At 49.2% G+C, this 27,716-nt stretch overlaps 1 protein-coding gene across 1 annotated transcript; it reads left to right on the forward strand.

Moving 5' to 3' along the window:
- On the forward strand, positions 1–26,406 carry OVOL2 (ovo like zinc finger 2). Its single transcript, XM_028112982.2, has 3 exons — positions 1–108; positions 13,083–13,272; positions 25,709–26,406. The coding sequence occupies exons 1-3, from the start codon at positions 76–78 to the stop codon at positions 26,020–26,022; spliced, it is 537 nt and encodes a 178-aa protein (XP_027968783.2). The 5' UTR covers positions 1–75; the 3' UTR covers positions 26,023–26,406.
- Positions 26,407–27,716: the final 1,310 nt, after the last annotated feature.

Genomic DNA, 27,716 nt, shown 5'->3' on the forward strand with positions numbered 1-27,716 from the left:
TCGTCCCCGCGCGCCCCCGAGCGCGAAATCCCCGAGCCCGGCGACGCCGAGGGCCCGGGCGGACACCTGGCGGCGATGCAGCGCCCGGTCGCCAGGTCGAAAATCAAGGTACGGTGTTGACTCTGCCCCCCGCCGCCACCTGCACCACGCCCTGGCGTCGGGCTCTGGGAGCCCGCGCCCCTCCCTGCCGCGACCGCCCGCGCACCCGGGCACCCAGGCACCCGGGCACCGAGTGCGCCCTCTGCGCCGCTCCTGCACCTGCCTCTGGGTCTCGGCCAGGGCGGCTCTGCGCGTCCTCCTGTCTGCTGGGTAGCCAGCGGCCGGCGCAGCTGAGCCCTGGAGGCCGGCTCCTGAGCCGGCACGGTCCGCGGGGGTGGCCTCTGGAACTGCCTAAAAGACCCAGGCCCAGCTTCCTCCCTCCAGCAGCCCATTCTCTGTGCAGAGCCTTGAAGAATCACCAGGCCGTCGGGGTTCCCGGGTTCGGAAAGGAGGGACCCAGGCTCTCAGGAATTCCATTCTCTGCGGCGCATTCCTAGCGCTATGAGAATTCCGAGTTTCACACACTTCCTTGCGTTCTGGAGGCAGTGGAGACAATTTGGCACACAGTGGACCTCTCACAATAACAGCTCTTCCCATTGACAATTATGAAGTGCCCGTTAGACTGCAGGTCTGTTCTGGGCACTTGAAATTTGTCATCTCTCTCAAATCTTGAATTAAACTGATGGATAAAGGGGTTCAACTGCAAATTGCCTCAGTGCCCCGCCCCCAGTGGGTTGGAGTGTTTGTTACCCTGCATTATCATTCTTCAACCCCCCCCTCCCCCGCCCCCAGTCTTCTAGAATTGTAAGCGACATCTTATCGGGACATTCATCTGGCTTTTCTGGGTAGAACTTCCATGATCGCCTGCTCAAATGTATCCGTTACCCGCAAGATTAAGGAATCTCATTCCACTGATTTAGTCAGCTGGAGCCAGGGAGTGGTGTTTTAGGAGTCACATGACCCCATTTCCTAGCCTGGTGGGACTCTGCGGGCTCCAGGCCCTGGGTGGTGGGCGAGAATTCTTGCGCTCGCCAAGGCGGTCCTTCAGCCCTGCTGCCCAGGCGGGGGATGGGGGGATGGGGAGGAGGAACTCTAGTGTTTGCTGTGGATTGGGTAAGACCAGGTTACTTTTCCTGGGCGAGGCCATCCCTTCCTATGCATATTACTGGTTCCTGGGGTTTGGCTTGGGGGTTGGCTAGGGTGCATTTGGTTATGAATTGAGGCTAGAGGCTGGAGCCGAAATCCTCTGGAAAGACATCTTTAAAGGTTGCTACGGCTCAAGCTGCTTGGTGTTAAAGTTGACTGCTGAGGTTCAAAGTCAGCTGGCCTGAGGGCTTTTCTGGGCCAGATGGGGTTAAGTGGGAGGGGACAGTTTGCCCGAGGCTGGTAGCTCTGCCCTCCAGGAAATTCTACAAAGTGTCCCACTTGCATATTTATCACCAGGCTGGAAGGACAATTGCAACGTTGTTTTGGGATTGACTGTAGTCAGTTTGCCCCTCTGTCCCCCAATTTCCCAGATTACCCTGGGAAGAAAGTGGCAGGGAAGAAAGATCCAGTCCCTTAACCAACATTTGAGGAGCTGTCTCTTGTCCCAGGCAAACAGCCCCATTGGATCCCTGGATTAAAGGAATAAATAAACCACAATCTTATTTCTATGATCTTGCCTACTTGCTGCCCCTGGGCTGGGGGATGGGGTATAGTGTTAGCTCCTCAACCTTAGCACAGCTTCCAGAGAAGTTTCATTTATTTACTGAGGATGTTTAGATTCCTTTTCCCTCTCAGCCTCCATCCGAAAATAGGAGACATTTTGGTATTAAGATACTCCAAGCCTCCAGAATCATCTTCTGTGGTGTTGGCCGTTTTCAAATGATTGTCCAAATCGCCAGTGACTTAGCATATTTCCTAATTCTAGAGTTCTATGCAAAACCTGCTGCTCTCTTAATTCTTAACCAGAAGAAAAGGAATGCCAATCCAGTATGAGGCCCATATATGATGCATAATGACTGAGTTTGAATGACTTCAAGACACCCACTGAGCAGTTAGTTGGTTCAGAGGACTATAGGGTAGGGGCAGGTTTGAGCCAGTGCCCCGCAGAGAGGCAACATCCCATCTAACATTATGGAGTGCCTGCTGCGTGCCAGGCAGCCAGGAGATAAAAATGTTCCCTGCCTGGTGTTCTAGAATCATCTGGCAGTAACAGTTAAGCCTCTAGGCTCACTTTTTAGCTGCCTGATCTTGGGCAGGTTGCTAATCCCTCTGGGCCTCAGTTTCCTTGTCTGTGAAATGGGAATAATAATGATACCTACCTTATAGAGTGGTAAACATAATAAATGAGTGAAGAGAGGAACGTGGTAGGTGCCCATTAACTCTAGCTAGAATTATATGGGTTGGTGGAGAGACACAAATATTATTAACTCTGTTACAGCAAAGGGAATGCTAAAGCACAAGCAAAGATGTAATACATTCTGAGCCGGGAAAGGTTTCTTGGTGTGGATTTGAGGGCAGTGGAGAAGAGGGAGAGGCGGGCTCTAGGGCAGTGGCATGGGTTGAGCCCGAAGATTGAGTAGGTAAAGGACTCAAAGTTCTAGTGCCTGAAAATGGATAATGGACCTGGTAGGGTCAGAGAGAAGAGTGGGAGTTGAGGAGCTGGGCCAGGGCGAGATGATGAAGGGGCCAAGCCAAGAGGTGTGGATGCTCCTGCACAGGCACAGGAGGGCTTCTGGAAGGGTTTTGAGAAGGAAGACCTCAGTTGGGTCCATCTTACCAGCTGTGTTAGGGATACATTATCTGTCCTGAGTCTTAGTTTCCCTGACCTGTAAGGTGGAAAAGCAATAGAATCGGCCTCTCAGAAGGGTTGGTTAGATGGAATGAGGGGTGCAGAGAGTCTAGCACTTTTGTGCATGTGTGAACTGCCAGTAGGGAGTTAGCAAAAAGTTATGTACGGCAGGTTTCCTTAAGGTCCTCCAATATTCTGTTGCCTACAGTGGGGACAAGGGATTTGCCAATGTGGCTGTGCTGGTGGTGAGTGGATCTGGAAAGGAGCTGCAGGTGCTGGTTAGGAAACCGGCCTTTCCTAGCCTATCGGCCTATGACTGTGTGCCTCAGGGCATTTTGCAAAATTCTCTCTTTACTACCGAGGATTCAGTAATTTTCCAAACAGATTGAGGTGGAGAGATCATGTGTATCTAAGAAGGCGGTAGTGACAGATCCAGGTGGCTTTAAGTCTCTTTTTGCTTGTCCCATTCACAGGACTCCCAGATTACCCTGGGAAGAAAGTGGCAGGGAAAAAAGATCCAGTCCCTTAACCAACATTTGAGGAGCTGTCTCTTGTCCCAGGCAAACAGCTCCATTGGATCCCTGGATTAAAGGAATACATAAACCACAGTCTTATTTCTATGATCTTGCCTACATGCTGCCCCGGGGCTGGGGGATGGGGTATAGTGTTAGCTCCTCAATTTTAGCACAGCTTCCAGAGAAGTTCCATTTATTTACTGAGGATGTTTAGATTCCTTTTCCCTCTCAGCCTCCATCCGAAAATAGGAGACATTTTGGTATTACGATACTCCAAGCCTCCAGAATTATCTTCTGTGGTGTTGGCCGTTTTCAAATGATTGTCCAAATCGCCTGTGACTGTGGGGCAGAGACCCCCAGAAACCCTGATCACCATGGCCCTTCCTTTGAAGGCTTATCGGAACTAAGTAACTCTGAAGTTAAATCAGTTACTTGGCGGACATTTTTCCTTCCTGACTCAGTGGCTGGTGGGACCCAGGTGGAGGTGTAGAGTAGCCGGTGAATCTGTCTTCTCCCCCTTTTTCCTTCTGTTCTCGTCCTTTGGCCTCTCCCAAGGATACTTCACAAGGAATGGAGTGTAGAGTTCCTTCTGAAGGAATTCTGGCCTTTTACCTGGCTCTGTAGTCCAAGTCTTCGAGTCCTGCCGGACATAGGAATATGCGGTAGTCTTTTTCCTTTCTTCCTATCATTTGTCACCCACCCCAACAACCAGTAATCCATGGTTATTCCTGCCCGTCCAACCCCCGCCCATCCCCAATACATGATTTTGAAGCACATCTCATTTATCACATTACTTCAACTATAAACACCTCAGAATGTGCCTGTAGTAGATAAAGGCCAAAATACATGATCACACCCACATTAAGAGCGGTGTTCACATTGCTAATTGTCTCATCAACTCATATTTTTTTCAGTTTGCTGAATCAGGTCCACACAATGTCTACACATTGTAATTGATTGACATGTCTTTCAGTTCTTTCATAATTTGTCCATGTTCCCTCCATCTCTTTTCCGTGTCCTTACAAGTTAATTATTGAAGAGATGAGTAATTTGCTTGGAGAGTTGCTAACAATCTGGATTTTGAGGAATGCATCACCACGGAGTCTAACGCTCCTTGGTCTTCTGTGTTTTCTCTAAATGGATAGTTGGGTCTGTAGCTGCACTGCCCACTCTGGTAGCCAAAGTCATGTGTGACTATTTAAATTTAAACTAAGTAAAATTAAAAATTAAGTTCCTCAGCCACATTTCAGGTGCTCAGTAACCACATTTCAGGTGCTCAGTAACCACATGAGACCCAGTGGTTACTGTATTGGACAGTGCAGATTAGAACGTTTCTGTCATTGCAGAAAGTTCTATTGGACAACACTGCTTTAGATGCTTGCTCAGGGGTATTTATTTTAGCTAAAAAATATGTCGGGGGGAGGGTCATCTACTAACATCAGGAAGCACACAATATTTGGTTGTCTCTTTGTGATATGAGCAGCTGTTGATAGTCAGGGTCTAAATATTTTAGGTTATTAGGGGTTGTGATATTGTCCTTCATTTCTTAGCTGATACTCTTGTATAGAGATATATTTCCCCTCACCTGCTGTTTGGTTCCCAGTGAGGCAGTTCATTTAGGAAAGGCCAAGTAAGATTCCCTTTATTTACCAGTTTTCAAGCTAATCTGTTGGTTCACCAGAATTCTACAGCGATGGCCAACTTGTTTATTTTCAAAATATTGTTGTGAATCATGATTTAAGGGGTTTTTAAAAACCCATCCATTTGATATTTGGAAGGGAACATAAGCTCTGTCCCTAACTCCTTACCTATTGTCTTTTATCTCCTGAGACAGAATTGGCTGCCCCTCACCCCCGCCCCCATTGTAACTCACTGACCATGTGCCTGACATTTGGCTGACCAGACTCCTCCTCTTCTTGACTCTAGACCCACCGACGGCAGGGAATGTTCCTACTGGGCTTGTATCCCCAGCATCTGGTACAGTAATGCCTGACTCATAGGAGGACATGGGTCAACACAGAACAGAAATACAGGTGTGGGGGGGGAGGGGTCAGCAGTCCCTGGATGTAAATGACAGCATTTGGAAGGAAATAGGAAACAAGAAGGAAACATAGATCTCAGAAAATACCTGGAATAGATGCTCAAAATAGGCTAAATTAATTAGGAGGGGAAAAATAGAACCATATAAGTGTTAATCGCACTGGCTTTTAATTTGAACATGGGTGAAGTGGGTTTAGTTGTAGACAACAGAATCCATGGTAGTTAGCTTCAGCTGAGCATGGTTAATGATAGGGTAATGAATGGACTAAAGAAAGACCAGGCTGTAATCCCAGAGCCACAGTGCAGAACTGGGCCAGTAAGGGAACTACAGCCTACTGCCTCTGTGGGTGCCTGCTCCTGCATCATGATGCTCTGCCCACTTAACTCTGGCCCAAATTCACATCTCCTGATAGTGCATGTAAATTGGTGGAACCCAAGTCACATCTAAAACCCGCAGCTGCAAGGGAGTCTGGGAAATGTAGTTTGTAGCTTTTTAGCCTCTGCAGCACAGGAAGGCCCACCAGAAAAAAGTAGGAAGAGATGCTGAGAAGAGTGTCCATCCATAGGATTCACTACAGGGACCTTTAAAGCTTGTGTGGTCCAATCCCCTCATTTTCGAGGAAAGAAGGGGAAAGCCCAGAGGGGTTTCCTTGAATCTGACACAGTTTTTAGTAGCAAAGTCCAACCCAAGGATCCTTTTAGGGTTGTTGTATTGCATTGTGGGGAGTATCTTTGACACTTCAGCCATTAGTGTTGACAGTCTGACATGAAGCTATTGCTCACCATGATATGAGACAAACAATAGGATTCATCCCCTCTCTCTCCCCCACATCATGCCCAGATCCATGGACCTGTCTAGGGGAAGTGTAGGCACAGATTTTGCAGATAACAGGCCACATCCAAAATCTCAGCGTGGGCACCTACAAGTCATGTGACCAAGGGCAGTTTAGTTCTCTTGGAGCCTCAGTTTTTTTCTGGATTATAAGGTTGTATTCTCTTCATTATCTCTGCATTTGAGAACGTTCTCCATTCTACCATATTGTGGGGTTGTGAACCCTAAAGAAGTGAGTGGTACAGGGACCAGGAGGGAATTTTTTATCCCAAGGGAATTGGACAATATGCTTAGCATGGTTTTTTGTCGTTGTTTTTTTTTTTTTTTTTTTTTTTTAAGTAATCTCTATGCCCAACATGGGGCTCTAGCTCACGACCTCAAGATCAAGAGTCCCATGCTCTACCTACTGAGTCAGCCAGGTGCCCCTCGCTTAGCATGTTTTAATGCTGAAGCATAGCAAATGTATCGGTGGAAATCTTATCCAAATGGCCACCACCTTCACAGTACTCTGCCACAGGAAATAGGACCATTAATAATTTAATAAACTTGTCTGGCGGAAGCATCAACAGAAAATAAAGGATTTTTTTTTCTTTAGAAATTTGACAGGTAAGTGACCCTAGCCAGCTTTGATGTTGGTCAGAGGGCCAGCCAAAGTCCCTACCTCCCCAGACACTCCTGCAGTTTTCAACAGCCCTGATACAATGATTGGTTTGTTTTTGCTGCAAAGACCTGTTTTTTTAGAACTAGAGGGAAACCTGTGTGTTTTTTAAAATGAAAGTCGAGATCCTGCAGAAAACAGGACAGCAAGCAAGAAAGCGCCCCCCAGCCATGGGGTTGGAGAGTCACTCAGTCTCTCTTCATCTTTCTTGCCCTGAATTAATCCCCAGACCGATGTCAACTCCCACCATCCATGGTAGCTCCCCCATTTCATTAATAAGCCTTTTGCGAAGTGTTAATTTTGGATTCAGGGTGAAACTGTTGAGCTTTTCCAGAAGGTAGCATGGTGTATATACCACCCCCGGCAGGTCTGGAGCAGTACCCTATAATTAAACACATTAGTAATTTTCGTATCAAAACACATGAATATTGACACCAAATGGGATGAAGTCTGCCTAGTTCCGTGTCTGCTCGGGCCCACTTGTATTGCCAAAGGGAGATATGTGAGAATGTTGGTTTTCAGAGCTGTTTGGATTTCAGAGTCGTGGATGAAGGACTGGGGGTTGGCAGCTCATACTGAAGGTTAGTTCCCTTTTTTTTTTCATAAGAGAGAGAGAAATTCAAAAGGGCAACAGAGAAATAAGAGATTTTGACCAATTACCTTTTATTCAGGATCACAGAACTTTGGATCTGGTCTATGAGGTATATGAGTTACTGATCTCCAGGTCCTTTGTTTTTGTTTTTTTTTTAAGATTTATTTATTTTATTTGAGAGAGAGAGAGAGAGAGAGAGAGAGAGAGCACAATCAGGAGGGGCAAAGACAGTCTTAAGCAAACTCCACGCTGAGCATGGAGCCACACTCGGGGCGACCTCAGGACCCTGAGATCGTGACTGGAGCTGAAAGCCAAAACTGAGTTCATGGCTTGATTCACTGTGCCACCCAGGCGCCCCCTCCAGGTCCTTTTTACTAGCTTTTCTTACTTAATTCCTTAACAATCCTAAGAGGCAAATATAGATACTGTCCACATTTTACAGGTGATGAAATTAAGGCTTAGAGACGGGGAGTAACCTGCCTACGCCCCACAGACTAAGTGGCGGAGCAGGCTTGAACTTAAGAAAAAGGAAAAAAGACTCTGCCCTTAGATCTTCATACTGCTGAAGATGGCTCATCTAATACCATTTTATCATTTTTTTAAAGATTGTATTTATTTATTTGAGATAGAAAGAGCAAGAAAGAGGCAGAGGGAGAGAAAGAAACAGGCTCCCCGCTGGGCAGGGAGCCCGATATGGGACTCGAGCCCAGGACCCGGGGATCATGACCTGAGCCAAAGGCAGACGCTTAACCGGCTGAGCCACCCAGGTGCCCCTCATTTTTTTTTTTTTTTAACTAATCTCTACACCCAATGTGGGGCTCAAACTCAGGACCCAGAGATCAAGTCACATGCTCTACGGACTGAGCCAGCCAGGTGCCCCGCCATTTTACCATACTTAACACGTGGGAAATGGTGTTGCAGGGATATTAAATGACATCTCACAAGTGGGTGATGGCAGGTATAGGTTTTTATTTGATCCTCAGCATTCCTTGTCTGCTCATTTTGTAACCAAGATGGCCAAGATGTAACTAGTTTGGGTCTACTACTTGCAAAGTGGAGTAATAGGTATGATTGGTTAACCTTATTTTGAACTTTTAGGAGGTCGGGTGTTAGGTATAAACCTCTGTAAACATTGTAAAGATGGCCCAGTGACCTGGGGAGGGATTGCTGGTGCTCTGGCCCATGGGATGTCATTCCAGGAATCAGATGTGTTGTCTGTATCCTGCAGCCCATCCTGGAAGAGATCATTAGGAAATGTGGCAGGTCTGGTGCTCTGGAGAGAATGTGATACATCTCTTACTGTTCCAGTTCCCTATTGCACTTTCACAAATAACCCCACATTTAGCAGCCTAATTTATTAATTTATTTTTTTTTCCAAGACTTTATTTATTTACTTGAGCGAGAGAGAGAGCACACAATGCGGGCACGGAGTGGGTGGGAGGGACAGAGGAAGAGGGAGAGGGAGAAGCAGACTCCCCGCTGAGCAGGGAGCCCGACAAGGGGCTCGATCCCAGGACGTCCTGGGATCATGACCTGAGCCAAAGGCAGACACCCAACTGACTGAGCCACCCAGGCGCCCCTAGCAGCCTAATTTATTATACTATATTCTAGTTCTGTGGAATAACTGGGCTTAGCTGGGCCATTCTTGCCTGAGGTTTCTCTTGTGGTCGCAGTCAAATGGCAGCCGACTGGAATCTTCTGGGGGCTTAACTGGGCTGGATCACGTGTCTGACAGCTGACACTGTTTCCTTTTTCTAGATTCTTTAATTATATGGTTCTACCATCTTTTTAAAGCCCCTATTGATGGACTTATAGGTAGTTCCTGGTCTTTTGCCATTACAGACAGAATTTCAGGGCACCTGCCATGTGAAATATACTCTGGGATAAATTTCACATTTAGGAGTTTATCCTACAAATAGTCCTTCCTTTCTGAGGATTGAAATAGTCTGGCAGAAGCTGGCTTCATCAGCCATGGTCTTTTGCCATTTAATTAACTTTACATCTTTCAACAAGGCCCTTTTAAGCCTTCAAATATAATTCCTTAATGTCCGGGTGCTGGGTTGGTCATAGATAGAGAGAGGTGGCAAACAGTGCTTCATGGATTCCCTAAATGAGCCCCTTGGTGCTGGCTCAGTTTGCCATCCTGTGGAATGGGGATGTATATGAAAATGGAGAAATGGAAAATTTGCCTATGTTGACGTACACTTGGAGAATTTCTATTTTTGTTACAAGAAAACCAGAGGAGAACAGCTTAGTCCCCAGTCTCCTCCCCCATTCTCATGTTCTCCCCTGTATTAAAAGGCTTTCTGTATCTTGGTCAGATGATCCATTGGCCCTGCACTCCCTTAAATTGTCACTAACCTCCTTTCTCTCTACCCTTCAAGATTTTATTCTTTTCAAACAAAATAATGCCAGTGATGTGAGATTTTCATCCTGGGCTGTAATAGAAGGTATCCATATTACAGGCAGAGAATTTTAAAAATAGGAATTTAACAAAAGGCTTAAACAGGAGTTTGGGTTTGGACTCTTAAGTTGGCAAGTCCTTAAGAACATTCTTCAGGAAGAGTTCTAGCTTTTTGCATGTTCTTAATCAAACTACATGGGTCAGTTGTCTGTGTTCTGTTTTATTAGGCATTCACCAGCTCTCAGTGACCTTTCTCCTGTATAGACTTGGCTTTGAGAAACTCCAGGTATTCAGTTTGCCAAGACTTGGGTCATATTTGTCTTTTTTTTTTTTTTTCTTTAAGATTTTATTTATCTATTTGAGACAAGAGAGCATGAGGGAGAGAGAGAGAGCACCAGCAGTGGGGAGGAGCAGAGGGAGAGGGAGAAGCAGGTTCCCTGCTGAGTAGGGAGCCCGACTCGAGACTTGATCCCAGGACCCTGGAATATGACCTAAGCCACCCAGGCACCCCAGGCCATATTTAGTCTTTTTACATCCCTTCAAGGGCTGCAATGCCCAGAATGGGGACTTCCAGGCAAGAAGAAAAGACCTGCCCCATCTTGGTGACAGAAATAAGAAAGTCTTGGGCTCATCTGGGTCTCCCTCAGGACGAGGACCAGGCTTTACCCCTTTGGAGGACACAGAGGTGGGGTTTGAGCAGTTGGAGGCCCAGGGTGGCTACCCACTGGGTCAACAACTCAAGCCCTGAGGGGCCATCCTTCTGTGTGCCTTCCAGTGACCCCTCTGTCTTTTGAATAGAACTGAGTTTCTTTAGGGCCCCAACATAGAGCCCCAAGGAGGACGCTGCCCTGCCCTGCTACCCCAGCTCTTTTCATTAACTGCTCTCTTGGGTTCAGGCTAGCCACGTGGAACCACATGCAGTCTCCCTGTTGCCCATTGCCCTCTTCTGGAATATTCATTGCCCTTCTCTACCTCCTCATCTCTACCTGGCTGAGGAGTGAGCCCACTTCCTTGGAAGCACCTTCCCTCATACTCTACACCTGGGGTAGGTGCCTGTCCGAGGTGTCCATCGCTCCCGGAGCTTCCCAGATACCAGTGGCCTTTTGATGGGTCTGCTTCCCCACTAGACTGGCAACTTCGTGGGGACAAGCCATCCTGGTGACTGTGCTGCCTCCAGCTCTGAGTACAGGGCCTGTTGCAGACCCGGCACTCCATATGTCGGCTGAGACAAATTAAGCTCCAAACAGATGAGGAGGCCGACCGAAAAACTGTGTTCTGGGGTCTTGTGCCTTCCCCAGGTTTCTTTGTATTTTGCCGCTTGTGAGCCACTGCCCATCAACACTCTTGGTGCCCGGGCCTGAGTCTGAGCTTGGGGGGTGGGGGGCAGGAATGTGCACAAACACTTGCTGACCTCTGCAAAGGCGTTTACTTGAGGAAACAAGGGGAACACTGAGGAAACATCCATGCATAATGGAACCCTCTGGAATGAGTGGAATAAAGTACTGAACTGTGTGAGGGTCATACCCTAGCCTCATGTCTCCAGTACAATCCATGCCACAGTGGCATCTCCTGGGAGCTGGTTAGAAATGCAGCATCTAGACTCCACCACACCTGTTGAATCAGAACCTGCGTTTTAACAAGACCCGCAGGGCATTTGTGCACACACCGGGGTTTGAGGGCCCTGGTCTTAGGGGTACAGAAAACGGTTTGGGCAGAAGCTGCAGTAATTGGAGAAGCTGCATCAGGGAGGGAGCGGTTGAGCTGGGACTTAGTGGAGGGCAATACGGAGGGCGGAGGGAAGCGGAAGGGTGTTGGAGGCCATGGAGGTGTTGATCCAGGCAAGGACCAACTCTTCCTGTTAATGATGTTTGTATGAAAATCAGGTTATTAGGCCCTTTTACAAATGGCAGAGCAATTGGCTCAAGCTTCTAAAGGATTTGATTTGGTAACTAGGAAAACTTTGATGAATATATCAGCTCTGGTGTTTTTCACCACTTAATTATAGATTCAAGCTTCTGCCTTAGGGGCGGCAAACATGGTTGAGGGACCATGGGACTGGAAGCCTAGGGCCTGGGGTGTGGTTATTTTGCTGAGAATGAAGCTGTGGGATCCTGACCAAGTCACTTCCCAAAATGATCATTTTAGGGGTTCATACTTTGGTGGGTCAGGAGCTGGGGCATGGCCCGGCAAGGCAGCTGTACCCTGGGTGGCACTGGCCAGAGTCACTTAGCTGATGGCAGCCGTGGGCTGGGCTGGGAGGCCCAGTGAGGCTTTATCTGGCACCTCAGTGCCTCTCCCAGTGGCCTTGCCCTCCCCATGGCTGCCTGGGCTTCCTTGCAGCATGGTGGTCTTGGATGTCTTACATGGCAGCTGGCTTCCAAAAGGGAACATGTAGAAGCTGCATAGTCTCTCTCTCTCTCTCTCTCTCTCTCGTTTTTGTTTGTTTGTTTGTTTGTTTTTTAGAGAGCGCACACGTTGGGGGGGAGGGGCAGAGAGAGAGGGAGAGAGAGAATCCCAAGGAGGCTCCATGCTTCCTCAGCACGGAGCCCCAATGAGTGGGTCTCGATCTCACGACCCTGAGATCATGACCTGAGCCAAAACCAAGAGGCAGGCGCTCAACTGACTGAGCCACCCAGGCGCCCCAGCTGCAAAGTGTCTTAAGACCTAGAACTTACACAGGCCCTGCCCAGATCCCAGGGGAGAGGAAAGGGTTTCCAATCTCCTGATGGATGGAGTGGTGTGCAGGCACAGGGAGGAAGGAATTGACTGTGTCTGTCTTCGGGGACTCTGTACCTCATTGGGACCCGGACTCCTCTCTTTCTGCTCTCCCGTCCTCAGCACTGGCTTCCCCTCGATGGTCCAGGGTGGCTGTTGGAGTTCTGGCCAGCAGGAAGGAGCAAAGCAGGAAAGAGGGCACCCTCTTCCCCCACAGAAGGGGTATATGCCGTTGGCCCACTAGTCCCGCCGCCGTGACTTGCTGTAGACGTTCAGCTGGGGGCCGTTGTGCCCAGAAATCAGAAGTCTGTTCTGAGGAAGGAGGGGGGAATGAACGCGGGGAGGAGCTTCCAGCCATTTCCTTCCCAAACCCGCTTGGAAGTTGTAGGGCTCAGGAGCCCCAGCCTGGCCAAGCCTGGAGACACACAGGGAGGTGTGCCCCCCGGGCTGAGCCCACCGGCTGTGCCCGCCTGCCCCGGGGCCCTCACACACACCCCCCCCTCTGTCCCAGTTCACCACAGGCACGTGCAGCGACCCCGCGGCCCACAGCTGTGAGCTGTGTGGCAAGGCCTTCCGCCTGCAGCGCATGCTCAACCGCCACCTCAAGTGCCACAACCAGGTGAAGAGGCACCTGTGCACCTTCTGTGGCAAGGGCTTCAATGACACCTTCGACCTGAAGAGGCACGTCCGCACGCATACAGGTGAGGAAGGGGAGGGGGCGTGGGCCTCGCGGTTGCTTTTGTGGTTCTGGCCCACGGAGCTCCTGCGCCTTGGCCACCAGAGAGCCACATCGGGAGCATGGAGCAGTGTGGTATTTCTGGAAAGACGGCAGGTTGGGGTGTCTGAGGCCAGTGCATCTGGGCTCACCTCCTGGTTGTGCCATCAGCCCCCTGAGTCACCTTGGGCCAGGCACGGCCCTTTGCTGACGCTGTTTTCGCCTCTGTACGATGTGGTAATGGCCCAAGTTCTAGGGTCCCTCAAGACACATCACTGGCTGGAAGTGTTCTCAGAGTTGTGAAGTCTGACACAAGGCTCCCTGGGGGCATAGTTCAGCCATCATCTGGCTGACTGCTAGAATGGATTCTTGTGGTCTCACTGTTGGTGTCTTCTGCTCCTTTGTTGGGATGTAAGCCAGTCTCAGAATGAGCTCCTGAGAGCTCAAGAAGAGAAGGAAATGCTCGGCTCCTATGTGAGGCTGGCAAGTGTCTTCCTCCCGTTGGTCCTTCCTCAGTTTCCTGACCTATGAAGCATGGATCTGGGTCCTTATCGGCTCAATTCACAGAGGATCCTAGGGGTGCCCATTGGCCTCTCTTAGAGCCAGCCCTTCTGACTGGTTAAGGCATCATTCGTTTTAATTTAGACACATCTGGCCTCTAGGCTTCCCCTTGAGGCCCACAGTTCCACACCTCAAAAGAGGGATCTTTTGAGGATAATTCTAAGGATGCCATTTCCCTTCTGAAAATTCTCCACCTCTGGGTGAGATGAAATCCAGACTCCTCATCTTGATGGACTTCATGTAAGCTCCTTACAGTCTGGGTCCCAACTTTAACTCCCCGTCCTATCCCATTTCATCTCATTTAAACCTGTCCGGTCTGAGCCATTCAGCCCCATCCTACTCATGACCCATTCTTTCTACAGCCTCATAGAATTTACGATAGATCGTCTCCTGATCCTCAAGTCCTTTCAGAGTTTGGGGTTCCCTCTGGCATCTTGGTGGGATAGGACAGTGTCCACTCCTCCATCCGGATGGCGACCCCAGCTCTTCAGTCCTCACACAGGGCCCTTCTCTGATCCTGTGTATTCAGATTTCTTGTATAGCCCTTATCCCACTGTTGTGTTCTGAGAGTGCTGGCCAGGAGCTGTTTCCCCGGCCTGGGAAGAGTGTCCTCCACCTGAGAGAGTGGGCTGGCATACTTAGAAGTTCCTTTTTTCCTTCTTAAAATACCTTTTCTCAAGTGGATTTTTCATTTAAATGTAGCATGCGTCCAGAAGGCACACAGATCGTAAGTGTAGAGTTTGACGAGTTTAAGTAATTTTTACAAAGCGAACACACCCATGTAACTAGCACTGAGATCAAGAAACAGAATACAGCAGTCCCCCTTATTCATGGGGATACATTCCAAGGCCTCAGTGGATGTCTGAAACCACAGGTAGTACCAAACCCTCTATATCATATATATACATACCTAATAAAGTTTAATTTATATAGTAGGAACAGTAAGAGATTAACAACAAGAACTGATAATAAAACAGAACACTTACAGAGATATACTGTAATAGAAGTTAAGTGAACGTTGTCTCTCTCTCTCTCTCTCAAAATACCTTTTCGTACTATAGTCACCCTTCTTGCAATGATGGGAGATGATAAAATGCCTACGTGATGAGATGAAGTGAGCTGAATGACGTAGCGTTAGGCTACTACTGACCTTCCGAAGCTAGGTCAGCAGGAGGATCATCTGCTTCTGGACTGTGGTTGACCATGGGTAACTGAAATCACTGAAAGCAAACCCACAGATGAGGGGGGCTACCGTACGTCTAGCCCCCCGAAGTCACTGCTCCTCCCTGTGTCACTATCTTCTTCCCTCCAAGAGCCACCGTGTGACTTGGAACAGCATTAATTACTGTGCCTGGTTTTGAGCGTAATAGAGACGGAATCATGTAGTGTGAACTCTCCCGGGTCTGGCTGTTAGGCTTCTTTTTCAGTCCCTAGCACCGGTGAATCAGTAAAAGTTTGATCTCTGTGTGGTTAGGCTGGCACCTTAGGTTGGGGCGAGGAGAATGCTGAGGGAGTGGTGGGCTGGCGGGGCTCTTGTGGGTTTAGGTTGCAGACCCTGACCCAAGGAATTGGGTATAAGCTGTTTTTTGGGGAGGTGATCTCAGGAAACACAGTGAGGGGCTACAGAGGGGAGACGGGGAGGGGAAAACAGCCAATAAGAGAAAGCTAATGAACAGGTTATCACTGTGGGCAACAGGGGCTCAACCCCGCTGGGGACCCTCTGAAGAACCATGTAGAATGCACCGCAGAATTGCTCCAGGGGTGAGGAAGCTGGGATATTTATCCAGTAACTCCCATCCCTTCTTGATGGGGGTCCATCCTGGGACCCTCATTTCCCAGGCAGCTCCTGCCCGCAGCTCCTTGCAGGTCTCTGGTGTTTCCTGGGGAATCTCCTCAAGCAGAGAGAGACGCAGGAAGCCACTGACTTTGCTGGAACTGAGGTGACCCGGTGAAAGGCTCAGGGGTGGGGGCGGGGTGTTGGCAGTGTCCTCTTAGGGACATGAAGAGTTAGAAAGCAAGGGGTGTGGCTTGGCAGAGGCTGGGAGTCCCTGCAGAGGGTGACACAGCTTCTTCAGATGGCAGCAAGCCACGAGTGGTCACTTTCCTCCATGCCAGGCCCTTAGCACTTAGGCTGCTATCTCAGCCCAAAGGAGTCAGCGAGCCCCACATAAGGGATGAGGAGACGAGGCTCAGGGAGGTCAGATAACCATAGGTGGTGGAGCCGGGAACCAGACCGGCTGGTGCTGGAGTTCATGGTCTTCCATTTTGTCCGTCCCTTTCTCGTCCCCTTTGCCTCCCAGTGCCTTCCTCACTCAGGTTTCTCCCCGAGGCTGAGGCCTCACCAGCCTGCCCCATTCCAGTTTCTGGAAGCCCGCTTGCCCTGCAAGAAGGTGAGGTGAGGGGGCACTCAGGCCTGGCACAGACTGCACACTGCAACCTGGGGGTGGGCAGGTTGCACGGGAGTCTTGAGTGTGTGTGTGTGTGTTCATTGGCGCCAAGATACCCACAAGAGTGGGCAAGGAAGGAGATGGCCAGCATCTCTGGCTCCTCAAAGGTGACATTTCTAGTGACTCATAGAGGGGCTGGAAATTACTGAAGTTGGTGAATCATAATGCCTTCCACCTAGTGCTTTCCTAAAGACCCTCACGGTTTACCCCATGAAGGCGAGGCATCTAGGAGGGGGAAAGCTGCAGCTGTACTGGCGGGTACAGCAGCCCCTGGCCACGGGTAGCCACAGAGCCCCCAGCATGTGGCCGGTCCGATTGAGATGTGGTGTTCAGTGTAAAACCGACACTAGATTTTGATTTAATGCAAAATAAGAATGTAAAACATCCCTGTTTTTAATGTTGATTCCACGTTGGAATGGTAATACTTCGAATACACTGGGTTAAACAAAATCACTGAAATTAATTTCCCCCTCTTCTTGTTTTTTAGAGAGAGAAAGTGCGCATGTGCAGGGGCGGGGGTGGGGTGGGGTAGGGTAGGGAGGGAGGGGCAGAGGGAGAGTGATGAGAGAGAATCTTAAGAAAGTTCCACACCCAGCACCGAGCCGTGCAGGGCTCGATCTCACGACGCTGAGATCATGACCTGAACTGAAATCAAGAGTCGGAGCTTAACCGTCTGAGCCACCCAGGTGCCTCTCTTTACTTATTTTAATGAGGCTACTGGACATTTTAAGATTACAAAGTGGCTTGCATTTTAAATGTTTGTTGGACAGCATTGACTATAAGATCGAATCGAATCTACAGGTAATGGTTTAAAAAATTTTCAAAACATAATTTTGACTCTTAAAGTGATCAACAAATAGAATTACGGAAATGTCTTGAACCTGTTTTTCCTGCCCTGGTTTATTTGCTGCTGGAGATGTGCCTTAAGGTAGTAAGGGACCAGAACGAGGAGCGAAGGGCTTACTGGCAAATTAGGACATAGCGAACGGAAAAAGGATTCCTGGATTTGGGGATGCGGCCACGCCAGCAGCAGGAGGGGCCGCCATGGCGTCCTGGTGGGAGGGGCCTGCCCTGCCATCTCTCCAGCTCTACACAAAATGGTTAGTTAGTAAAAAGAGCAAAACTTTGGGGTTCTCAAACATTTTCAGAGTTCTTGTAAACAATCTTCCTGATTCCAAAAGATCTTACCAGCATTCTGCGACTTTGGGTCTTGATTAAGACATGAAGTTTGGATTTATGTTATTAACGATTTAGACCAGAAGCAAAGATGTGTGAACACAGATACTGTAGGCGGCAGTTGAGTGAAGGCTGGGTTTGCTTAGAGTCTGATTGGACCGGTCGTGACTAATTTAAAGACTTCCTGGGATCGCAGGACCCTTCTTTTGAGAATTATAGCTACGGTATCAATGAGGTGGGCAAAGAGAGTGGCGTAGAGAGCCAGGATTAATCTCTCCTTCCCTCGAATCACCTCCTGTCCTGTGCTAGGAGGGACAAGGCATCTAAGGAAAGACTCAGAACACAAGGAGACATCTTGAAAGAGGCCCAGGGAAACCAGAGTCTGTAAATGTCTTACCTTAATATCCAAGTGGATGAAAGAAAAGATTAAGATTTTTTTTTTTTGGATGACTTCACCAAGAAAAAAGTAACTCAGAGGGGGTGTGTGTGCGTGTGCGCGCGCGCGCGCGCTCGTGTGTGTGTGTGTGTGTGTGTGTGTGTGTGTGTGTGTGTGTGTGATGGGGAGGGAGATGTTAGTCAAATGACATCTGATTCAAGGTTGGAAGACAGAAACTGATGCACAAAAAGTAACATTTTGTGAAAATAGATTAGCAAGTAAGGGGCTGTTTTCAATCCAGACTGTCTTGGGTCAGGTTCCCTAGAAGCAGATTCTGAGATGGTGATTCTTATAAAATGATTTCTGGGGGCACGTGGGTGGCTCAGTTGGTTAAGCGGATGCCTTCCGCTCTGGTCATGATCCCAGGGTCCTGGAATCGAGCCCCGCATCGGGCTCCCTGCTCGGCGGGAAGCGTGCCTCTCCCTCTCCCTCTCCCTCTGCCTGCCACTCTGCCTATTTGTGCTCTCTCTCTCTGTCAAAAAAGAAAGAGAAAAAGAAAAATCTTAAAAAAAAAAGATTTCTTAAGGGAGGGGTCGGAGGAAACCTGGAGGGAGGTGGCGGGGTGGGGAACGGGACAGGGCAGGGCAGGGGGTGAGCAGAGATGTGGCCTCAGCCTGGTCCCACGGGGGTTCTGGGATGTGAACAGCACTATAGGCAAGTGGGGGACACTTCAGTGTCAGTGAGACATTGGCTGAGGGCTGCATCTTCCCTGGGCTGGAAACTCATTGCCCATTCCTTGGAGAAGGGGACAGCCGGGAGCTGTTAGTGGGCCACACACATGATAGATGCAGAAGGAAGCACTAGCTCAGAAAAGGGGGTCTGCAAAGGGACCAGCAGCATCCACTACACACATAGTAGAGGTAACTGCTCTATTTAAGTGGAGTTGACAGGACCACTGAGGCCAGTGTGAGAGATTCTGGTCAAAATAGAGAGAGGGGGCCATGAACTTTAAAGAAACGAACATGGGACGCCTGGGTGGCTCAGTCGTTAAGTGTCTGCCTTCAGCTCAGGTCATGATCTCAGGATCCTGGGATCGAGCCCCACATTGGGCTCCCTGCTCTGCCCCTTCCCCTCTGCCCGAGCTCTCTCTCTCTCTCAGATAAATAAATAAAATCTTAAAAAAAAAAAAGAAAGAAACGAATGTATATTCAGTTCACTGCCTGTGGAAGACATCACGGCCCTGTTTTTAGAGAAGATTCTTTTGGATTTGTTTAAATGTTTAGGTTGAACCAGCTGGGATGCATCCTAAGAATGGCCATCCATGGAAGGAGATGATTTGCTTTTCCAGGGTGGGGGGCGGGGGTTGGATGGGATCTGTATTCTAGAATAAAACGTAATACCCGGCATTTGCATGTGCCAGACTGAGCACCAAGTGCCCCACCTCACTGCTCGGGAGCCAGCACCACCAGTGGCCCCTGGGCACGTGTTGGAGAGGCGGAACCACATTCATTGAGGCCACAGCGTGTCAGGTGTGGCCCGGGCATTGTTGACTGGTATGGCCAGATGTGCCAGGCCCTTCAGACAAGTACAGCATTTACTGAAAGTCTTTTATTTTTCTTGTTCGGAAAATGACTCCAGCCAATGCAGACAAGAAAGTGTAAGCCACTATCAACAGCCGAAATGGGCACACGCATCTGTGGGGTCCCCAGTGCAGCCTTTAGGGGGGTTGTGCCAATGAGGTATAACCCATGTTGGTTATAACTTTATGACACTGGAATAAAGGAGTCTGGTCAAGGCGCCCGGCATTCCTGTAGAAGCTTCTTGAGTTCCAGAGAAAGAAGCTGAGGAAAGCAGATTTCGAGGGCCGGGAAGTGGGGAGGGGGCACGGGCCCAAGCTTCGGTATCTGCCCCACCCGTTGGGACGCCCTCTGGCCTTATCTTCCATCGGGCCACATTGAGTGGGACTGGAAGGCAAACAAATCCCATCTTGATTGAAGAAGAGGAAACAATGGAGTCTTTGTCTGGAGCCTACAGGGAAGGATTGACTTGAGGTGGGGGATGCAGATTGGGAGAAGTTTGGATTGGGGCAGATGGCAGAAAAAGAAAAAAGTAAACTCCACCCCTAGGGAGTTCAAGGCTGTCTGGTGGGATCACCTCCTTCGCTCATCAGGCTGTCACTGCTCTATTTCGTTTTGACTTACTTTATAGCTAAAGAAATAATACGAAAGGGGGAAAAAATGAAAGAAAAAAAAAAGTAAGCCTTCCTCCCCCTGCCAAGCCCTAAAAGTTCCACCAGAAAGCAAACCACCATTTAATATTTCCGCCCCCCCCCAAGTTGTTAATACACATTGCTTTTTTTCATGTCATATATATCTCGGGCACCGTTTCATATCTGCACGGGCAGACACACCTCTTTTTAATGCTTGTCAGAGCATTTTTTAATATGAGATTATGACAATTTCGAATTTGGTGGCACCATGATTTCCCCTTGTCCCAACTGATGAACTTGTTTCCATTCTCAGAGTTTTCTTTCCCTCCCTTCCCCTTTTTTCCTCCTTCCCTTCCCCTCCCTCCCTCCTTTCCTTTCTTCCTTCTTTTTTTCCTTCTTTCCTTCCTTCCTTTTTTAAATGTCAGACTACCACGAATATTCTTACACATCCTTTGTCTACCTCTGTGAGTCTTTCTGTAGATCATTTCCCTAAAGTGGGCCAAAGGGTAGACACATAGCGATCTTTGGTGGGCATGGCCACATTGCCTCCCAGGGAGGCTGCCCTAAATACCCACTCCCACAGGGAGGCCTGTAAAAAGCTTCTTGCTGAAGTTCATGTTTGTATCAAGTTCAGTAATGCAGCTCGTGGCTACTGCAAGGAGAGCAAGCAGAAAGCACCAGTAGCGAAGAATTTTCTTTGGAGATGTGTGATATGAAGCTTGATTTTGGTAATAGGAATAGAAAATTTGAAGAGAAGAAATCCTTTTGGATAACCCAATGCAGTATTTTTTGGATGAGGTCACAGAGGCCATAAAGCACAACATCTGAAAGGGTTGCCGGCGAAGGAGGTCTCTCCACCAGACACCTAATGACCACATTGAAAACAATTATCCCTTTTTTTTTTTCCCACTGTGAAATAAACAACACATCCCAAAGTGCGTGCAAATACAAAAAGTGCATATAGAGAGCCAATGGAAAGACAAATACTACATATGTGCCCACCAGCCAGTTTAGGAATAGAGCATATTGGTGTTGTGTTAGGCTGGATTGTAAACTCTTTGGAGCTGTATCCACTGAGTACGTAATACGTGCTGGGCCCTTTGCAGATGATGTCTCCATTAATCCCCAGAGCAGCCTAACAAGGGGATATGGGTGTTATCCCCACTTTACAGGTGAGGAAACTGAGGTATGGAGGGGTTCAGCTGTCTATCATGGGCTCACGTGATGAGAAGCAGGTGTGTGATGTGTGGGTTTTCAGAGGCCTCGGACTCTTGTTGTGTGGTGTCAGTAGGTTAATGATGTCTGGTAGGGTGTAGTGTTTTCCAGTTCTGGTATCCCACTCCGGACATGGACAAGGTTGGCCTTGGCTCCAGAGCGCTAAGGTGGGTGAGTCCCCGAAGTTGGGGAGGCCCTGGCATCAGTCTCTTTTGCCCAGGGGTCCTCTCTGGCCACCTTCATCTCCCACCCACCCCTGAGTTCATGGCGGGACGGGGTTTCCAGGAGGCAGGGGTTTGTTCCCAAGCCCAGAAAGGGTCACCCCAGGGGGCTGCTGCATGACAGTGTCTGCTTGCACCAGTGAATGATGGATGAATGTGCTATTTCCAGAGAAGGGACGGGAAGTGCGTGTGCAGAAGCCAGAATTGCCCGAACTGGAGTTTTCGGTGTCTGCTGTCTTCCATCCATCTTGGTGTCTGCTAGTCCCCTCTCCTCCAAGCCAGGCTCACATCCCACACTCCTTGGGCAAAGCCCACCCGCAGTGGTCATTCCCATTCTTTCTATATCATCCGGATGATGGAGGGCTCTGGAATCTCTAGTCTTTGCTGTCCGGGCCTTGTTGGGTGCTCTGTCCATGGAAAGTGCTCGGCTGACCTGTTGGATGCAGAAGGAAATGCGCTCCTGGCACGCTCACCTCTGCCAGGGGCCAGGGATCTGGCAAAGCCCTGGTCAGCAGCCACTTCAGATCACCTTTTTGGGTCACCAATGGGGCGGGGCTTCCTAGAGCAGGACTGGAAGCTTCCCTTCCTGGGGGGCTAGGAGCTCGCCAGGGGTAAGTGCACTGTTCTCCCCACATGTTTAGTTTGGATGTAAAACAGTAGTGGGTTACTTCCAGTAACTATTGAAAGGAGTAACTGGTCTCTGGGTGAATTTCTTTTAAAAAAAAAAAGATTTTATTTATTTATTTGAGAGAGAGAGAGTGCCACAAGCAGGGTGGGGAGAGGCAGAGGCAGAGGGAGAGGGAAAAGTGGACTCCCTGTTGAGAAGAGAGCCCGATGCGGGGCTCGATCCCACCATCCTGGGATCATGACCCGAGCGGAAGGCAGACATTTAACGAGTGAGCCACCCACGCGCCCCTCTGGGTGAATTTCTATTGTGATGAGCTGTGGGTTTGAAATCAGGTTTGTTGCTTGCTCTGCCAGAAGGTGGGGGAGCCAGCTGCTGTCCCTGCCCAGAAAGCCTGAAGAGATACAGAGCCCTCTAGGGCTCGAGCATGAAACCCAAAGCAGCCCTGTTCCTTAAATTTGTTTCTGAAATCTCTTTCTCCGGGCCAGTAGGGGTTCATTCATTCATTCCTTCATTTAAAAATTATTTACTGACCACCTATTACGTGCTCAATGCCGAGGATTATAAAGGAGTTTCTTAACTTCTGGCAGTTTTCTAGAATGTGTGGAATATGAGATCGACCTGCATTCTGCTTGAGTGTTACGGGATACGCTTCACGTGTGTGCTTCTGGACGTGGACTGCATGAGAAATGGAAGTGATTTGGTTTGTTCAGGTGGTTGGATGGGGGTGGGGGGGATATTTTTTTCCATTTCAACTTCCCGTATCATCTGCGCACTTTGTGAATAGGAGGGGCTCTCTCGTCCCACCTCCATGAGCCACCATTAAGGAAGTGGGGACATTTAACCTGGGAGAGAAAATACTGGGGCCAGAGCTGCTTTCAGACCCCCAAAGTGCCGTCCTCATGCCTCATTTGGTAGAATTTGTCGGTGAAGCCGTCTGGTCCTGGACTTTTGTTTGTTGGGAGTTTTTTGATTACTGATTCAATCTCCTTGCTGGTAATGGGTCTACTCAAATGTTCATTTTGGTCACACCTCATTTGGCAAGGCTTCAGACAGGTGACTCCCAAAGAGGTCCTGGGACAAGCAGCCTCCTTATCACCTGGGAACACGCTAGAAACGCAGGAGTCTTAGCCCTGTCCCAGAAAGAGAAACACCAGGGCTGGGGCCAGGAATCTGTGTTTTGATGAGCCCCCTGGGTTTGAGGACCACAGTTCCACATTTTATTTAGTCGGGGCGGGTGTGGGGTGGGTGGGGCTAGGACTCTGCTTTTCCTACAAGCTCCCAGGGGACGCAGTTTGACTGTTGGCCCGAGGAGCATGCGTGAGGACCGGTTGTACAAGGCAGTCAGTCTGTCTCTGGCTTGTGAAAGATGGCATTTGGGTATAGCCGTCCAACAAAACACCACGGTGCTGTGAAAAGGAATGAAACCGAACTGTAGTCACCAACATGGAGAAATCCTCCAGATTATTTTGAAGCTAAAAAAGTAGATTTTGAAAATATCTTTGGATAAGTTTGCTTCCATTAAAGCCAGGATAGTAAAATCATCATAAATTCCATTTTTGTGTTAAAAAAAATATTTAAACATTTTAAAATGTGAGTTTTAATTCAGCTACTTTTCAGTTGTTCAGTATATTTTTTTCAACAGCTAGCACATTATGGGGAAAAGAATAACCATTTAAAAAATACATGAAAACATCTACATAGAGTGCTCGTCTTTCCTTTTGCCTCAAGCTCCAGGATGGCACTGTTGGGTCTTGTTTAAGATTTTGATAACTGGGTCCTATGGATTTTTTTTTAATGTGCTTCGATTTTTGAAATATTATCTCACTCGACTGATGAGTTTTTGGCATGCCCTTAAAGTTTTGCATCTCAGGCTTCGGGGATTCCCGTAGGGGTTGGCTCAGCTGGCCTCTGGGCTCTAAGATGGTCTGACTGTGGGGGCCGCCCCCTATCTGCTCCCTGTACCCCAGCACGATACTCGCCCTTTAGAGCCTACGTTAGGTCTGACTTACATCAGTCCATGTGACTTTCTGCCCTCACAGTCAGGATGAATGCTCTTAGTGGAAATAGGGAGGTCTGTGCTTTCACGAGGCTGAGCTCCCTGGTGGAGATGGCACATGGGAACTCTCCATCTAGAAGGCAAGTGCTACCAGTATTAGCCCATTGCTAAGGCCAGCATGAGATCTAGTTGGGGAACGCTTTCATAACCATAGCAGATGCCACCCATGTCCCGCCCACACCCCTGGCTCCTGCCATTTCTGGGCACACCCATGCACGTTGCAGCTGCCCACACCTGCAACTCTGCCTGAGAGTGTTCTTGTGCACCCCCCAGGGATGGCCCCTGGCAGGCTGCTGGAGTGGGGCGGGGGTGGGAGGAAGACCCTAGCCGTGAGGGGCAGGATGACTCAGAGGTAAGTGTTCTACCTTGTCCGGTGGAAGTGGACTCCGCCCACAGCAGTGACTGCCTTGCTGTCCCCACCTTGTAGGGCTCCTTCCTCTCGCTGCCCCACCTCTTCACTCACCGACAGGTGCTGCTGGGATTTTTGTCACGGGGTTTGTTCCCAGGAAAACCGCAACTAAAATAGAAACGAGGTTTACTCTGCCCACTATAAAATCAAAACATTAAGGCATACCAGTGGGAAAACCAAAACCCTTCCTCCCAAAGCCAGGTGGTGTTTCTTTGCTAAGTTTGCATCGAACCCTTGTAGACATACTTTGTCTCCTGCCTTAATCATTTTTCTCATGTTGAATCCCTGGTCAGGCTGACTTTTTTTCTCTCCCTATTTTTTCTACCCCTCAGCTCCTGGCAACTGTTTATCCGCTCTGTTCCTATGGGTTTGACTTTTCCACACATAAGTGGTACCACGCAGCATTTGTCTTTCTCCGTCTGGTTTATTTCACATAATACCCTCGCCGTTCATCCATGATGTTGCAAATAGCAGGGTTTCCTTCTTTCTCATGGCTGAATAATATTCCATTGTATAAATATATACCACATCTTTTTGATCCGTTCATTTGTTGATGGACACTTAGGTTATTTGCATATTCTTGGCTGTTGTGAATAATGCAGTGAACACGGGTGTGCCAATGTGCCTTTCAGGTCCTCTTTTCATTTCCTTTGAATATATATCCTAGATGTGGGATTTCTGGATCACGTGATAGTGCTATTTTTGATTTTTGGGAAGCCTCCATACTGGTTTCCATAATGGCTGTGTCAGTTTACATTTCCACCAACAGAGCCCGGGGGTTCCCTTTTCTCCACATCCTCAAGAACCCTTGCTCTCTCTTGTCTTTGATGGTAATCATTCTAACAGGTGGGAGGTGATTCACACTCTCCTGACGATCAACGGTGTGGAGCACCTTGTCACGTACCTGTTGGCTCTTTGCATATGCCTCCTTTGGGAAAAGGTCTATTCAGTTCCTCTGCCCGGTTTTGAACCAGGCGGTTTGGTTTTTTTGCTATTGGGTTGTGCATCATGGTTTTTGTTTTTGTTTTTGTTTTTGTGCGTCGTGTTTTTCAATGGCTTCATGGTTCGGAGACTCTGGCTTGGCTGTGACCCACTGGTGATGTGTCTGCCCGTTGACCTTACAGGCATTCGCCCCTACAAATGTGACATCTGCAACAAAGCCTTCACCCAGCGCTGCTCTTTGGAGTCTCACCTGAAGAAGATCCACGGGGTGCAGCAGCAGTACGCCTACAAGCAACGCCGGGACAAGCTCTACGTCTGCGAGGATTGTGGCTACACGGGTCCCACCCAGGAGGACCTGTACCTGCACGTGAACAGTGCCCACCCGGGCAGCGCCTTTCTCAAAAAGACATCCAAAAAACTAGCGGCTCTTTTGCAAACCAAGCTGATGTCCACGCGCCAGGAGAATGCCAACCTGAGTGAGGAGGAGGAGAAGTGAGGGGGGGGGCAGGCAGCCAGAGCTGCCGCGTTTACAGGGATTTGGGGTTTTGAAGGTCCCCTGCCCCACTTGGGTTCAGTTCGTCCCGCTGCCCTTCTGGGGCCTGAGCAGGGCCTAGAACAGATCTAAGGGTTGTTGATGATGATAGTGGTGTCTGGCCCCCCCCGCCCCCCGTACCCCATGTCCTGTTGAATAGTCGAAATTAACAAAAGTTTGTGGATGGTCATGATCACCATGAGGAGTTTTTCTTTCTTTGTTTCTTTCTTTGTCTCTTTGTTTGTTTGTTTCTTTCTTTTAGGATTTTCACATGTGGAGGCAGAGGTGTTCTTAGAGAGACTCATTTTATGGTGCCTTGAAATAAAAGTACTTTCACTTGCCGTGCTACTCAAGCAAGGAAAATGAATTTTATTATTCCGAAAGAGTTTACAGGAATTATTTTAATAAATGAAATGTTCTTGTGGAACTTTCCTCATAAAAACAAAACAGAGCATTGGGTTCTAGCTCCCTGTCTAGGGCCTAATGTGTGACATTCGACTTCAGGTTCTTTGGGGTGGGTGATTTTGTATTGGTTGGTGAGTTCGAGGAAGCAGATCTTGAGCACTGGGTAGGAGGGCAGGTGAACAGGTCCCCCAAGGCAGATGGGCAGAGACGTCTGGGGTGGACGGGGAAGGTCATTCATGGATGCTTTCATCATCCGTGCTTTTTTGTATCCCTGAGGTCACTGTGGAGACGCTTCTGGCTTTCTGGGGCTGGGACTTGGTGGCTGCAGGCACTTGCCCCTCCCTTGAGTCTGGCCCTGGCGGAGAAGCCACGAACTCGGACCCGGAGGAATGCTGGCTGGCCTGGTGCACGCTGTGCCCTTGTGGGAGGGACAGCAGTCTCCTTCGGGGCATGTGACTGCTGAGCTCTGTGACCTTTGGCCACCCTCATCTCCTCACCTGGGAGGCCTGCCCCAGAGGCCCAGGAGGTTCACAATAAAGCAGACCTGAGACGGAGATCGGGCAAAGGAGAGGCAGGAGGCCCTGGGGACGAGAGGGGTGGCCAGGTGGTTTCCAGGGTCCTTCCATGACTGGAGGGGTAGCAGGAAGGGCCCGAACCCTCGGAACCATGGTGGCCGAGAGAGATTTTCCCTAGTCCGGATTGCTGCCTGAACAGACTGGAGTGCTGACCTACTCTACCCTGCGGTCCTTCAGCTGCCTTGCCCCGGTGCCCCGGGTCTGAGGGCCCCAGCCTCATTTTCACCCTGGAAGAGGAAGAAAATCTTGTGTCAGGACCAGGCCGCTTCTTGGTCTGGGGAACATTTGGGTGATGGCGCCATTTTCGTACTTCCTCCCTCCTCCCCCCGCTTCCTCTCCCTCCTCCCTCCACCTCTCTTCCTCCTTCTCTCCCCCACCCCCCACCCTCCAATGTCCTCCTTTCCCACACTGTGGGCCAGGCATTATGCCAAGATCTGGACAATTTCAGCTGCATGGCAAGTGAACATTTCTCTTGCAAGTCCACTCCTCTTTCTTTCTTTCTTTTTTTTTTTTTTAAGATTTTATTTATTTATTTGACACAGAGAGAGATAGTGAGAGCAGGAACACAAGCAGGGGGAGTGGGAGAGGGAGCTGAGCAGGGAGTCCTCCAAAGGGGCTCGATCCCAGGACCCTGGGACCATGACCTGAGCCAAAGGCAGACGCTTAACGACTGAGCCA

Source organism: Eumetopias jubatus, unplaced genomic scaffold, assembly GCF_037043125.1.
Source record: "Eumetopias jubatus isolate StellerSeaLion01/CBP00866 unplaced genomic scaffold, mEumJub1_p1.0 scaffold_9, whole genome shotgun sequence".
NCBI classification, from domain to species: Eukaryota; Metazoa; Chordata; class Mammalia; order Carnivora; family Otariidae; genus Eumetopias; species Eumetopias jubatus.

What these genes read in the sequence shown, in the direction of transcription:
- OVOL2 (XM_028112982.2), top strand. Translation starts at nt 76, where the DNA reads ATGCAGCGCCCGGTCGCCAGGTCGAAAATCAAG. An exon ending in TCGCCAGGTCGAAAATCAAG is followed by an intron (nt 109 to 13,082) that starts GTACGGTGTTGA and finishes CCTCTGTCCCAG; the next exon opens with TTCACCACAGGCACGTGCAG. An exon ending in GCACGTCCGCACGCATACAG is followed by an intron (nt 13,273 to 25,708) that starts GTGAGGAAGGGG and finishes TTGACCTTACAG; the next exon opens with GCATTCGCCCCTACAAATGT.